General features: G+C 45.3%; 1 protein-coding gene across 6 annotated transcripts in view; it reads left to right on the top strand.

The window, feature by feature from the left end:
• RARB (retinoic acid receptor beta) overlaps nt 1–14,167 on the top strand; it is a 586,842-nt gene that overhangs the window by 475,896 nt on the left and 96,779 nt on the right. For all 6 annotated transcript variants that reach the window (XM_061404691.1, XM_061404692.1, XM_061404697.1 and 3 more), the window contains one exon: nt 11,989–12,130. In XM_061404691.1, coding sequence (XP_061260675.1) covers nt 11,989–12,130 — 142 coding nt within the window. The remainder of the gene's footprint in view (nt 1–11,988; nt 12,131–14,167) is intronic.

Genomic DNA, 14,167 nt, shown 5'->3' with positions numbered 1-14,167 from the left:
ATGATACCCAGAGCTCGATGGTCTGCTTCAGTTCAGTTCAGTTGCTCAGTCATGTCTGACTCTTTGCGACCCCAGGGACTGCAGCAAGCCAGGCCTCCCTGTCCATCACCATCTCCTGGAGTTCACTCTAACTCATGTCCGTTGAGTCGGTGATGCCATCCAACCACCTCATCCTCTGTCGTCCCCTTCTCCTCCTGCCCTCAATCTCTCCCAGCATCAGGGTCTTTTCCAATGAGTCAGCTCTTCACATCAGGTGGCCAAAGTATTGGAGTTTCAGCTTCAGCATAGTCCTTCCAATGAATATTCAGGACTGATCTCCTTTAGGATTGACTGGTTGGATCTCCTTGCAGTCCAAGGGACTCTCAAGAATCTTCTCCAACACCATAGTTCAAAAGCATTAATTCTTCAGCACTCAGCTTCCTTTATATGTTAAATTAATGCAGGATGAAATCAGTGGTGCCCAGCTTGGCAGAATACACTACTGACCTTGGTCCTCGCCTGCACAGAAGAGGGAGTTCCTTTCCAGCAAGTGCCTGGCCTGGCCTTCCTGACCTGACCCTGTCTGCCCATCAGCTCCCTGTCCCCACTGTGGCTGCACACACACGCCCATCACTCACCTCTCTGCCAGTCTGCACCGCTGGCCCTTCCCTGTCCTTCCTCACCGCGACCTCTGCTCACCCACAGTGTTTTAACCCTATTGGACTGTAGCTGATTTACAAGGTCGTGGTAGCTGCAGGTGTCCGGCAAAGTGATTCGGTTAAACATATGCACGGATCCACTCTTTTAAAGAGTTTTCCCAGATAGGCCATTCCAGAGTCTTGAGCAGAGTCCCCTGTGCTGTACAGCAGGGCCTTACTAGTTACTATTGTATACATGATAGCGTGTGGATGTCAATCGCAAACCCTCGATTTGTGTGTGTCTGCTGTGTGCCAGGCACTGTACTGGGCTCTTCTGCTTCCCTACTGCTTGGTTCACTTGACTTCTCACTCCTGGTAGGTTGGAGAAGGGCAGTCTGTATCCACGTTTGCCGTCGTGGTGTGCCCCGGGAGAGCCCACCACCTCTACCCCAGTTAAACGGCCCTGAGTGAGTGGATTATGAATGGGTCTTGGGAGTCACGAGGCTGCCTGCCCACAGTAGCCCGTGTTGTCCAGAAATTCACAGCGCTCTTCTGTCCTATTTGGATATCTTTATTTTAAACACAAGATATATATTGGAAACTGTCCAGAAGAAAGCTTTGGAAAAAGAGGTTTTGCCAGGAACAAGAGCTGCCATTCATCAGGCCCTTGCTGTGTGCTGGGCGTCGTACCAACACTTTTTGCATTTCCTGATCGGAGGCACCGAGTGGGCCTATGAAGTAGGAGCTTTCAGTATCCCCATTTTACGGAGGGGGAAACTGAGGCCTTGGTGTAACTTGTGCAGTGTCACACAGACAGTAAGTGACCAAGTCAGAGTTTTGTTTGTTTGTTTTGTTTTATAAGCAACAAACATTTATTTCTCACAGTTCTGGAGGCTGGGAAATCCAAGATCAAGGCTCTTGGCAGATTCAGAGTTTTGTGAAGTCCTGCTTCCGGGACGAATGTCTCTTCCCTTTACCCTCACATGGGGGCGGAAAGGGCAGGCTAGCTCTCTGGGGTCTTCCTAAAGGGTTCTGCCCTTATGGCCTTCAGTCAGTGTTCGGGGTTGATCTCCTTCAGCATTGACTGCTTTGATCTCCTTGCTGTCCAAGGGCCTCTCAGGAGTCTTCTCCAGCACCACTACTGGAAAGCGTCGGTTTTTCGGTGCTCAGCCTGAAGGCAGAAGGAGAAGTGGGCGGCAGAGAATGAGATGGTTAGATAGCATCACCGACTGAATTGACGTGAATTTGAGCAAACTCCAGAAGATAGTAGAGGACAGAGGAGCCTGGTGTGCTGCAGTCCTTGGGTTCACAAAGTTGGACACAACATAGTGACTTAACAACAACAACAAACCTTTATGACCTAAGTGCTTCCCAAATGCCCCACCTCCCGATACCATCATACTGAGCGGTAGACTTGAGTGAAGGAATTACTGGGGGATACATTCAGTCTTTAGCGGGAGGATCGTCAGAGGGGGTCCTGGGCATCATAGGGTGTGTGGCACCATCTCTAGCGTCTATTCACCAGTTGCCAGCCATGTACATTATGACAACAAAAACATCCCTTCAGTTCAGTTCAGTCGCTCAGTCGTGTCCAACTCTTTGCGACCCCATGAATCGCAGCACACCAGGCCTCCCTGTCCATCACCAACTCCCGGAGTTCACTCAGACTCACGTCCATCGAGTCAGTGATGCCATCCAGCCATCTCATCCTCTGTCGTCCCCTTCTCCTCCTGCCCCCAATCCCTCCCAGCATCAGAGTCTTTTCCAACGAGTCAACTCTTTGCATGAGGTGGCCAAAGTACTGGAGTTTCAGCTTAGGGGTCAAAAATCACAGCCCTGCTCCCACTGGGAACCATTCTGTAAGATAAGACATTATATATAATCATTCATTACACAAAGTACAGGCCATTGTTTTTTGCAAAAATATTGTGAAGTCTAATTCTTTTTTTAAAAAACCTTTTTATTTTGTTTTGAAGCCTAGCCAATTAACAGTGCTTTGACAGCTTCAGGTGAACAGTGGAGGGACTCAGACATCCATATACAGGTATCCATTCTCCTCCAAACTCCCCTTCCTTCCCGGCTGCCACGTGAGTTCCACGTGCTGCACAGTAGGTCTCTGCGGGTTATCCATTTTAGATACAGCAGTGTGTACACGTCCGTCCCAGACTCCCCAGCTGTCCCTTCCCCTGGCAGCCGTGAGTTAGTTCTCTAAGTCTGTGAGTCGCCTTCTGTTTTGTAAGCAAGTTCATAGTATCATTTATTTTTAGATTCCACATATAAGGGACGTCATAAAATATTTCTCCTTCTCTGTCTGACTATCTCTAGGTCCATCATGTTGCTGCAAATGGCATATTTCATTCTTTTTAGTGGCTGAGTAATATTCCATTGTATATATGTACCACATCGTCCTTATGCATTCCTCTGTTGATGGACATCTAGGTTGCTTCCATGTCTTGGCTATTATAAACAGTGCTGCGATGAACATTGAGGTGCATTTATCCTTCCGGATCATGTTTTTCTCCAGATACATGCCCAGGGGTGGGATTGCAGGGTCGTATGGTGACTCTATTTTTAGTTTTTTAAGGGACTTCCATAATGTTCTCCTTTGTGGCTACACCAATTTACATTCCCACCAACAGTGTAGGAAGATTCCCTTCTTTCCACACCCTCTCCAGCATTTACTATTTGTGGGTTTTTTGATAGTAGCCACTCTGGCTGGTATGAGGTGATATCTCATTGTGGTTTTGACTTGAATTTCTCTTATAATTAGTGAGGTTGAACGTCTTTTCATATGCCTCTTGGCCATTTGTATGTCTTCTTTGTGGAAATGTCTGTTTAGGGCTTCTGCCCACTTGTTGATTGAACTGTTGGTTTTTGTGCTGTTAAACATCATGAGCTGTTTGTAAATTTTGGAGACTAATCCCTTGTCAGTCACATCAGTTGCAAATATTTCCTCCCAATCTGTGGGTTGTCTTTTTGGTTTATTGTTTATTGTATCCTCTGCTGTGCAGAAGCTTTGAGTTTAAATAGGTCCCATTTGTTTATTTTTATTTCCATTATTCTGGGAGATGAAAAAGATATTGCTGCAGTTTATGTCAGAGTGTTCTGCCTATGTTTTCCTTTAGGAGTTTGTAGTGTCCAGTCTCAGATTTAGGTCTTTAGTTCATTTTGAGCTTACTTTTGTGTTTGGTGTTAAAGAATGATCTAATTTCATTTTTTTACATGTAGCTGTCAGTATTCCCAGCACCGTTCTTTGAAGAGACTCTCTTTTGAACGTTATGTAGTCTTGTCTCCTTTGTCATAGGTTAATTGATCATAGCTGCGTGGTTTTAATTCTGTTTTCTATCCTGTTCCATTGATTTCTGTTTTTGTGCCAGTACCATACTGTTTTGATGACTACAGCTTTGTAGTATAGTCTGGAGTCAGGGAGCCTGATTCCTCCAGCTCCATTTTTCTTTCTCAAGACTGCTTTGGCTATTTGGGTCTTTGGGGACTCCATATAAATTTTAAGATTTTTTTTTTGTTCTAATTCTGTGAAAAATGTCATTGGTAATATAATAGGGATTGCATTGAATCTATAGATTGCCTTGGGTAGTATACTCACTTTAACAATATTGATTCTTCCAATCCACAGACATGGTATATCTTTCCATGTGCTCGTTTCTTCTTTGATTTCTTTCATCAGCATCTTATACTTTTTAGAGAACAGGTCTTTTGTTTCCTTAGGTAGGTTTGTTCCTCAGTATTTTATTCTTTTTAATGCAATGGTAAATAGAATTGTTTCTTGAATTTCTCTTTTTGATCTTTTGTTGTTAGTTTATAGAAATGCAGCAGATTTCTGTATATTAATTTTGTAACCTGCAACATTACCAAATTCATTGAAGACTTCTAGTAGTTTTTTGGAACAAGACATTATATATAATTGTACGTAAAGCCTAATTCTTAGCCACTTCCTTTGTAGCTTAGTTGGTAAAGAACCTGCCTGTAATGCAGGAGACCTGGGTTCAATTCTTGGGTCAGGAAGATCCCCTGGAGGAGGAAATGGCAACCCACTCCAGTATTCTTGCCTGGACAGAGGAGCCTGGTGGGCTACACAGTTCACAGGGTCACAAGAGTCAGACACGACTAAGCAACTAAACCACCATAAAGGAGACAGTGAGCTGGACCTCCTGTTTCCTTGTCCTTTGTAAGTTTGGGACATTTGACTAGCTCGTCAAGGGAATTAGGAATCTTAAGTATTTAGGTATAGGAAAATATTTAGGTTTGCAAGAGACAGTTACCTTTCCTTCTGATTTATGATTGTTTATGTCCTGTAGATAGTAGGTCAGTTAGTACAAGGGCACCTTGTATCCCCAAAGGAAGACGAACGAAATCTGAGTAGGACGTGGGTGTTCCGTGGTTATTACTAAGATATGAAGCAGATGGCTCACAAATGGCTCCAAGGCCTATGTGGCCTTCTCTACCATCAGTTCAGTTCAGTCACTCAGTTGTGTCCAACTCTTTGCGACCCCATGAATCGCAGCATGCCAGGCCTCCCTGTCCATCACCAACTCCCAGAGTTCACTCAAACTCAGGTCCATCGAGTTGGTGATGCCATCCAGCCATCTCATCCTCTGTCGTCCCCTTCTCCTCCTGCCCCCAATCCCTCCCAGCATCAGAGTCTTTTCCAGTGAGTCAACTCTTTGCATGAGGTGGCCAAAGTACTGGAGTTTCAGCTTTAACATCATTCCTTCCAAAGAACACCCAGGGCTGATCTCCTTCAGAATGGACTGGTTGGATCTCCTTGCAGTCCAAGGGACTCTCAAGAGTCTTCTCCAACACCACAGTTCAAAAGCATCGATTCTTCGGCGCTCAGCTTTCTTCACAATCCAACTCTCACATCCATACATGACCACTGGAAAAACCATAGCCTTGACCAGATGAACCTCTGTTGGCAAAGTAATGTCTCTGCTTTTGAATATACTATCTAGGTTGGTCATAACTTTCCTTCCAAGGAGTAAGCATGTTTTAATTTCCTGGCTGCAGTCACCATCTGCAGTGATTTTGGAGCCCAGAAAAATAAAGTCTGACACTGTTTCCACTGTTTCCCCATCTATTTCCCATGAAATGATGGGACTGGATGCCATGATCTTAGTTTTCTGAATGTTGAGCTTTAAGGCAACTTTTTCACTCCCCTCTTTCACTTTATCAAGAGGCTCTTTAGTTCTTCTTCACTTTCTGCCATAAGGGTGATATCATCTGCATATCTGAGGCTATTGATATTTCTCCCAGCAATATTGATTCCAGCTTGTGCTTCTTCCAGTCCAGCGTTTCTCATGATGTACTCTGCATATAAGTTAAATAAGCAGGGTGACAGTATACAGCCTTGATGTACTTTTCCTGTTTGGAACCAGTCTGTTGTTCCATGTCCAGTTCTAATTGTTGGGAGGGGTTTTTTTTGGTTGAACCCTCGTTCTTTGATAGCATGAATAGAAGAGCGTGAAGTAAGAAAGGCTGAAAAACCCATGATTAGGAAACACTTGACTCAGTTTGTGATGCAGGTCTGCCTGCTTGACCTCGTGGCAGAAAACCAGGTCCTCAGGCTAACTGGTGACTGGCGACTGAGCCAGTTCTGGGGGTTGGCACTGCAGCCTCAGTCTGGCCACAGACACCCGCCCCAGGTCCCCACAGAGGTGAGCTGAGGTCTCCACTCCAAGAGAAAGCGGAAGCCATCTGAAAGCCCTCTGGTTGATATCTTTTAAACCCAAAGCCAGTCCCAAGAAGTCGTAGTTGTTTCTGGCTTCGCTTTTCTCATTCATTTTATTGAGGTATATTTGCTGTACAATGTTGTGTTAATTTCTGCACGACAGTGACCCAGGTATACACACGCTTGCTTGCTTTTTCATACTCTTTTCCGTGATGGCTTATCGCAGGGTATTCCATATAGTTCCCTGTGCTATCCTGTGGGCTCTTGTTCATCCATCTTACATATAGTGGTTTGCAGCCGCTAATCCCAGACTCTGGGGCCATCCCTTCTCCACCCCTCCTCCACCTCGGCCGCCACAGAGCTGTCCTCTGTGTCCGTGAGTCTGAAGGAGCCGCGGCTGTTGCCCTGCAGGTGGAAGGTCTGTCCGTCCTTTGTCTCCACACGCCCCGCCTCCTCACTGTTTGCTGCGCCCCCAGAAGCCCCCTCGTCCTCGCCCTCAAGCTGTCTCAGCGTGCCCCTCCCTGCTGTGATGACCCACTGGGGATCTCAGAAACATACACCTGGGAAGGGTCCCGGGACTTAGCCACCAGCCCCTCACTGAGGGGATGGGTGGGCCCAGCTCCCCGCGGGGACTCCCCAGGCCACCCCTCAGCTTCCCCTCCAGGGCCCTGCCTGCCTCCCCTCTCCCCTGCGGCCGCACCTCCGAGGAAGAGGATGGAGTCCTTCACCTGGACCTGCTCGGCTTTTCCGCCTCTTCTCCTGGACGTGTGTCTCTACCCATCTACGGCTGCAAGAACTACCACACTTGAATTTGGTACTATTTTATGGAAATGTTTTGTTCTTTTTACTTTTTAAAGAATTTTTAAATTTAACTTTTATTTTATGTTGAAATCTAGTTGATTCCCACTGTTGTGTTAGTTTCTGCTGTATAGCAAAGTGACAAATTTACACACACACGTGTGTCCACTCTTTGTCAGATTCTTTTCCCGTACTGGTCACTACAGACTACTGAGTAGAGTTTTCTGTGCTCTGAGTAGGTCCTTGTTGATTGTCTATTTTATACATGTGTGTGTGTTAATCCCCAACTCCTCATTTGTCCCTCCCTTCCCCTTGGGTAACCATAAGTTTATTTTAAAAGTCTATGAGTCTGTTTCTGTTTGAACTCAATATTTCTAAAGCCCATTTTACATATGACAAATTTCAGCTACAGTTTTTTTGTTTTGCTTTTTTGTGGGAGAGGCTACAGTTTTTTGATTCTCAAAATTACGAGGCTCTCAATTTTAGGTGGGACAGATTCCTGGCTTTAAACCTCATTGAGTCACATAGTGAGAAACGTGTTTATTATCTCTCAGTCCCTTGAAGGAAAGTCTCAAGGTAGGGCTGATCTCGTCCTCAGTCTTGCTGTGTCCCTTTTCTGCCAGAAGAGAGGAGGCTGGACTCCAAGTCCTTAGCACAACCCGGATCCAGGAAGAGTGAAATCACTTCTGATTATTATTTTTTTATTATTATTAATGTATTTAATTTTTGGCCGTGCTGGGTCTTCGTTGCTACGTGGGCTTCTCTCTAGTTGTGGAAAGCAGGGAGCTACCCTTGAGTGCTGTGTGCTGGCTTCCCACTGCAGTGGCTGCTGCTGTTGAGGAGCACAGGCTCTCGGCGCAGGCTCAGCAGCTGTGGCACATGGGCATAGTTGCTCTGCAGCATGCGGGATCTTCCCAGAGCAGGGATCGAACCCATGTCCCCTGCACTGGCAGGTGGAATCTTATCCACTGTGCCACCAGGGAAGTCCTGACTACTGTTCTGCTAGACTTCACTCTGTTTATTAATGGCACCCCACTCCAGCACTCTTGCCTGGAAAATCCCATGGATGGAGGAGCCTGGAAGGCTGCAGTCCATGGGGTCGCTGAGGGTCGGACACAACTGAGCGACTTCACTTTCACCTTGCACTTTCATGCATTGGAGAAGGAAATGGCAACCCACTCCAGTGTTCTTGCCTGGAGAATCCCAGGGACGGGGGAGCCTGGTGGGCTGCTGTCTATGGGGTCGCACAGAGTCGGACACGACTGATGTGACTCAGCAGCAGCAGCAGCATCTCTCTCATTATTTAATGACAGTGCTAGCTTTTGAATTGAGCCAGAGGTTAAAGGTTTTCATTTTAAATAATGCTAGAAATAAAAGAAGTCTCAACCTAGATAAAAACATTAGGTCGATTAAAATGTTGGTGGCACGGGGCTATGGTGCCACCCACACGCATGCACACATGAGATCCTCCAAGCAGTGGAAATGAGGTTTACCGGACAGCTCACGGTACCTACTGCAGGGGAGGGAGATCAGGACAAGACAGGCCCCTCTGTGGCTGCCACGGGCATTTCCATTCACCCAGCCCGTGTGCAAAAGTACCTGAGAGCATCCGTCCTAGCCAGCAAGTGTCCTGTCGTGGTGGAAATAATTTCCTGAAACTCAGATTCCCCTTCTGAAACGCAGCCTAAACTCTGATTTGGAAAACTAAGAAGTCCTATTTAGTTACCGCTGTCACTGTCGCTGAACCTCACTCCCTGGATAATCAGTGATGTATAACGTTCTTAAGCCTCTCTTGTTCCATCTCGGTGTCATGAGATTGGTTTCCTCTCCTCCATGCTCCCTCGCCAAGAATGTGCCGAACTGAATATTCGGTTTTTAATAAACGGAGGAGGCCACCTTTGTCCACACCTCACTGGCCTCATGCCTGCAGAGACTGGATCTTCCAAGTGTCAGTGTTTCTTGGCAGTAGAGCAGAGAAGTGTTTGTAAATAGGGTTCGTACATCTGGCAGCCAGAAGTGTCCTGTATGTATTAATATTTTCTGCAGGAAAAGATACATTTGAAGTGACCATAGGGCACAGATTCTCTTAGAGTTGCAGGGTATTTATAGCCTGTTATTTTAGATTCTGAGCATATTTATAGCTCCAGAGGTACAAAAATAAACCATGTTTTCTTGGAAAAATGTGTGTATCTGGGATGTGACAGGAGTTGCAACCTTAAACAAGATTTCCAGGCATTTATGGTTTAACCATGCCAGTGAAAATATGTTATGTAGACATTAAAATCCTAAGGTACCCACGTACATATCCTAAATGATGTGTGTTACATGAGCTTTCTTGGCCACTGTGCTTTAGCTTTGAAGGTTTTTAGTTCTGGCTCCTGGAGTGCTGTTAGTGTACTGCAGGGAAAGGTGAACTCAAATGGTGAGTCTTATTTGCGGTTCAGCATGTTGGGTGGCGTGTTTCTTAGGTTCAGGAGAATTGTGTCTGATGTAGGTAAAAGTTGCATCACAATTGATAAGGTAAAACTCCTTGCTTTTATTGCCCCTAGCAGCAGAGAGGTTACTGATGGGCGACTGGAAGAGGAAAAAGACAGCAGGTTTCCTCGTCAGTCACTATTCATTCATCTGCGTGTTAACAAGCATCACTCAATTTCCCATTCTCTGCAGAGCTGTGTGGGAAGATGGGTAAGCAGAGAGGGGAAGGCGGGGACCCTGTGCTCCTGGAGCCTAAAGTATGATTTTTTTCATCTGAGTGTCAAAAAATCAAGATAAATTTCTTCTTCGGTCAAATTGTAACACCCAAAAGTTAATAAACAGTGAAAGTGAAGTCGCTCAGTCGTGTCCAACTCTTTGCGACCCCTGTGGACTATAGCCAGGCTCCTCTGCCCATGGGATTCTCCAGGCAAGAATACTGGAGTGGGTTGCCATTTCCTTCTCCAGGGGATCTTCCCGACCCAGGGATCGAACCCGGGTCTCCCACACTGCAGGCAGACGCTTTACCCTCTGAGCCACCAGGGAAGCCCTAATAAACAGTAACTTATTCAAATATGCAGTAAACACATATTGAGGATTTACTGTCATTAATGAGGAAAAGAGGAGGAGGACAAATTGGTTCAAAGAAGGATATGAGCAAACGCCTCGGTAGGTAGCTGCACAGACAGACAGTGTACCTGATACAGTGACGGGAAAGAAGAATGCTGGCATAAGATGGCGAGGTTAGACACACCTGGTCAATGCCTGCAAGGCAACACAACAGTCATCTTTGGTTATGTCTCAGCTGGGCAGGAATCTTTGGAATCTGTTACAGGAATCTGTAACAGACTAATGTGATTCTTAAGTTACCAGTCTTCTACAGTCTTTACAGAGTCAGGGTGCAGTCAATAATAAGCAGTAAGTTACAGTTATGTTTCCTGAAACCGTTGGATGACTGGGTGAGTTTATGAGTCAGTGCTGCGCATGCAGACTTTGTGCGAGGACGGCGGTATTCTGTGCATGTGCTGTCCAGCGTGGTAGGCACCGCGCATACGTGGCTGCTGAGCGTTTGAAATGTGGCTAGTACAAGTGAGGAGTCAATTTTTTAATTTTGTTTAATTTTTAACACACAGAATGGGAGAAAATATCTGCAAACAAAGCAACCACAAGGAATTAATCTCCAAAATTGACAATGAGTTTGTGCTGCTTAATATGAAAAAAAGAACCCAATCAAAACTAGGTAAAAGATCTAAGTAGACATTTCTCCAGAGAAAACATACCGATGGCCAAGAGGCATGTGAATAAAGACTCTCAACATCGCTAATTATTAGAGAAATTCAAACCGAAACTGCAATGAGGTAGCACCTCACAAGAGCCATAGTGGCCATCATCAAAAAGTCTACACACAAGAAATGCCAGAGACCGTGTGGAGGAAAGGCGGAGCCCTCCCAGTGCTGGTGGGAATGCAAACTGGTGCAGCCACTGTGGAGAACAGCTGGAGGCTCCTTACACTAAAAATAGAGCTACCATAGGACCCTGCAGTCCCACCCCGGGCGTATATCTGGAGAAAACCATGGTTCAAAAGGATACATCCCCCCATGTTCATTGTAGCACTGTTTACGATAGCCAAGACATGGAAGCTGCCCAAGTGTCCGCTGACAGATGAACGGATAAAGAAGTTATGGTCCATGTATACAGTGGGATACTACTCAGCCACTGAACTGGGATGGACATGGAGATTATCATAGTAATTTTATTTAATTTTCCTCAATTTTGACTTAAATGACCACACGTGATTAACAGCTACCTTTTTGGACAACACAACTCTAATATGCCATTAAATGACCAAGCGTCATTTTTCTGCCTTGTTTCCAACCGTGGCTAATACTTTTCTTAAACACGCTGTAAGTTAAGTCACGTTTTAAATATGGTTACATGAGCTAAATATGTAAAAGGAATTGGAGAGGACACCTTTGAAAAGACCTAATTCTTTCATGAAGCATATAATTTCTTCTGCAAATTGAATGCTTCTTCTGTTGGGTTTCTTGACAGTAGACTCACCTGAAGTCACTCTGGCCAACGTGGGAACCACTTAGGAAGTTAAGCCTGTCTGGAGGAATGTCAGCTCTGCATTGTACTTCCCAAGGCATTCATTTTCTTTTAGCAAGATAATAACAGTCATGTCCAGTTTTGATTAAAAGGAACTTTCTGCTTTGCAGCAAAGGGAGAGACTATGAATATGACTATCATATTTCACAAGGATACAAGGATTTTAAGGCTTAAATAAGTTAACTTTTCTGCTGCCATCACTTCATTACTCAGAACGAGCAGTCAATGCATTGATAAGGTTGACTTTGATTTCTCATGAAGCTCGGTAGTCTTGCTTAATTTTCTCCTCTTTTCACTTGCCCGCAGGGCTTTTTCCGCAGAAGTATTCAGAAGAACATGATTTACACTTGTCACCGAGATAAGAATTGTGTTATTAATAAAGTCACCAGGAATCGATGCCAGTACTGTCGACTCCAGAAGTGCTTTGAAGTGGGGATGTCCAAAGAATGTAAGTGGAGCTTCAAAAATTCTTTTTCTCTTTGCTTTATCTATAAATATGATGACTCAGCCTCCAAAATCAAGTTGTGGAGGACATCAGCATGTGGAATTCAGACATGACACTAATGATATATTGCCACGGTTAGGTGTCAACAGAGATGGCATGGAAATAGAAAACTGGGCATTTGCAGATAAAATTTGAGTGGCATTTGGTGAAAGGGGAGGAGCTGGGTGTCGTGCTTGTATTCCAGAGCAGTTCGTAACTGACTCTGTGTCTCTGCTGGTAACCCGAGCGTGTCCTAGAACCACATGGAGACCATTCCCCCGGCTTGACAGGAGGAATAAAGAGCTCTGCCTCTACTGATGAGAATAAAATGAGGCAGAGGCAGTAGAAATAATGCACCCTTTCTCAGAGGGGAGGGAGTACCAAACTTTTGCTGTTGAAGAAACATTTAGAAATTTGGCACATTGACACTTTTCCAAACTCGATTCAGCTTTTCTCCTTCCCACCACCCCCTCCTCCAATTATACACTTGATTAATTCAGAAGAGAACATGTGAATAGATTAAAAATGAGTGGTCCAGAATCATCCGCTTATGGGGCTTTGAAGTAGACGTGCTTTAACGCAGGCAGAGGGAATACAGCACCAAAAAGTCATTGCTTGTGGGTTCTCCTTGGTGCTTTCAATGAAGAGAGCAGGAACATGCCAGACCAATGCCCTGGCTTGGGCGGGTGTGAGGAAGAGGCAGGGGTGTGTGCCAGGGGGAACAATCAGTGGAATCTGCCCACCTGCCCTGCATCCCGTGGGGATCTCGTGGGGCCCTGGGCGGGGTGGTCTAAGTGGCTCTGGAGATGCTGAGCCACACACACCCGTCTACAAGTGTGGGGCAGAAAGCCACAGTTTGACAGTGGGGTTTGAAGACTCGTGTTGTTCAGAGGCTCTTGGATTTTGGAACTGGGACATGCGGCCCGGTGCCAGTGCAGAAGGTCCCTGGAGCCAGGAGGGCCCGCACTGAGGGTGTGCAGCTGGCCGCCCAGCTCTCCCCTGGGAGCTGTGACTCGAGGATGTTTCTTGGTGGCCTGCCCAGCGTGTTCCTAACTGTGCCCAGGGTTTAAATGGGCTTTTCTACCTCTTGGGTTTCTACACTTCAGGGAAGACATCAGGGTTGGATCAATTCACTGGACTCAAGCCACCAGTATATTCTGTTCCAGGCAGTATCATTGGTTCATGGTGAACTTGTAACCTAGGTTGGCCCAGTGAGAAAGAGTTCAAGACTCATGCTCATGATCCATAAAAGAAAAAAAATGGTTAATTAGACTTCATCAAAATCAGAAATGTCTGCTGTTCCAAAGACACTGTGAAACTAATGACAAGACAAGCCACAGGTGAGGAGAAAATATTTACAAATCACATATCTGATAAGGACTTAAATGTAGAAATAGAAAACCTTTGAAAACTCGATGATAAGAAAGCAAATAACCCAATTAAAAAAAAACTAAGTAGTACTCTTCAAAAACGCTAAGATTCTGAAAGACAGAATGACTGAGACACGACTAAGTGATCCTGAAGATGCTGGAGCAGAAGGAAACTATCCATAAAGGACATTATTGGGACGCTTATTGAAATTTGAGTACAGACCGTAGGTTAGAATTGAGTCCGCTTTAAATTTCCCGACTTTGATCGTTGCGCTTTTGTTATATGAACAAGAGAATGTTCTTATTCTCAGTATCTGCAACTAGCTCTCCATGGTTCAAAAGATAGGGTGTGTGTGTGTGTGTGTGTGTGTGTGTGTGTAGGTGTATGTGTGTGAGACAGAGAAATGAGACAGAAAGAACAGAGAGGTGAAAAATATCAAACCTTATGAGTCTGAGTGAAGGGATACACCATGAAGGAGCTCCTTGTACCATTCTTGCAACTTTTCAGCAAATTTGAAATTTTATCAAAATAAAATTACTAAAACAAAAGACTCATGCTTAGAAGTGTCCTGCCTTCTGCCGCAGGTGCACGGGGAGACAGGTGCCCACAGGTCCTCTCAGCCCTGAAGGA

Source organism: Bos javanicus, chromosome 27, assembly GCF_032452875.1.
Source record: "Bos javanicus breed banteng chromosome 27, ARS-OSU_banteng_1.0, whole genome shotgun sequence".
In the NCBI taxonomy this organism is placed as follows: Eukaryota; Metazoa; Chordata; class Mammalia; order Artiodactyla; family Bovidae; genus Bos; species Bos javanicus.
Note: the sequence above shows the minus strand (reverse complement) of the source record. Positions and strands in the feature narration are given on the sequence as shown.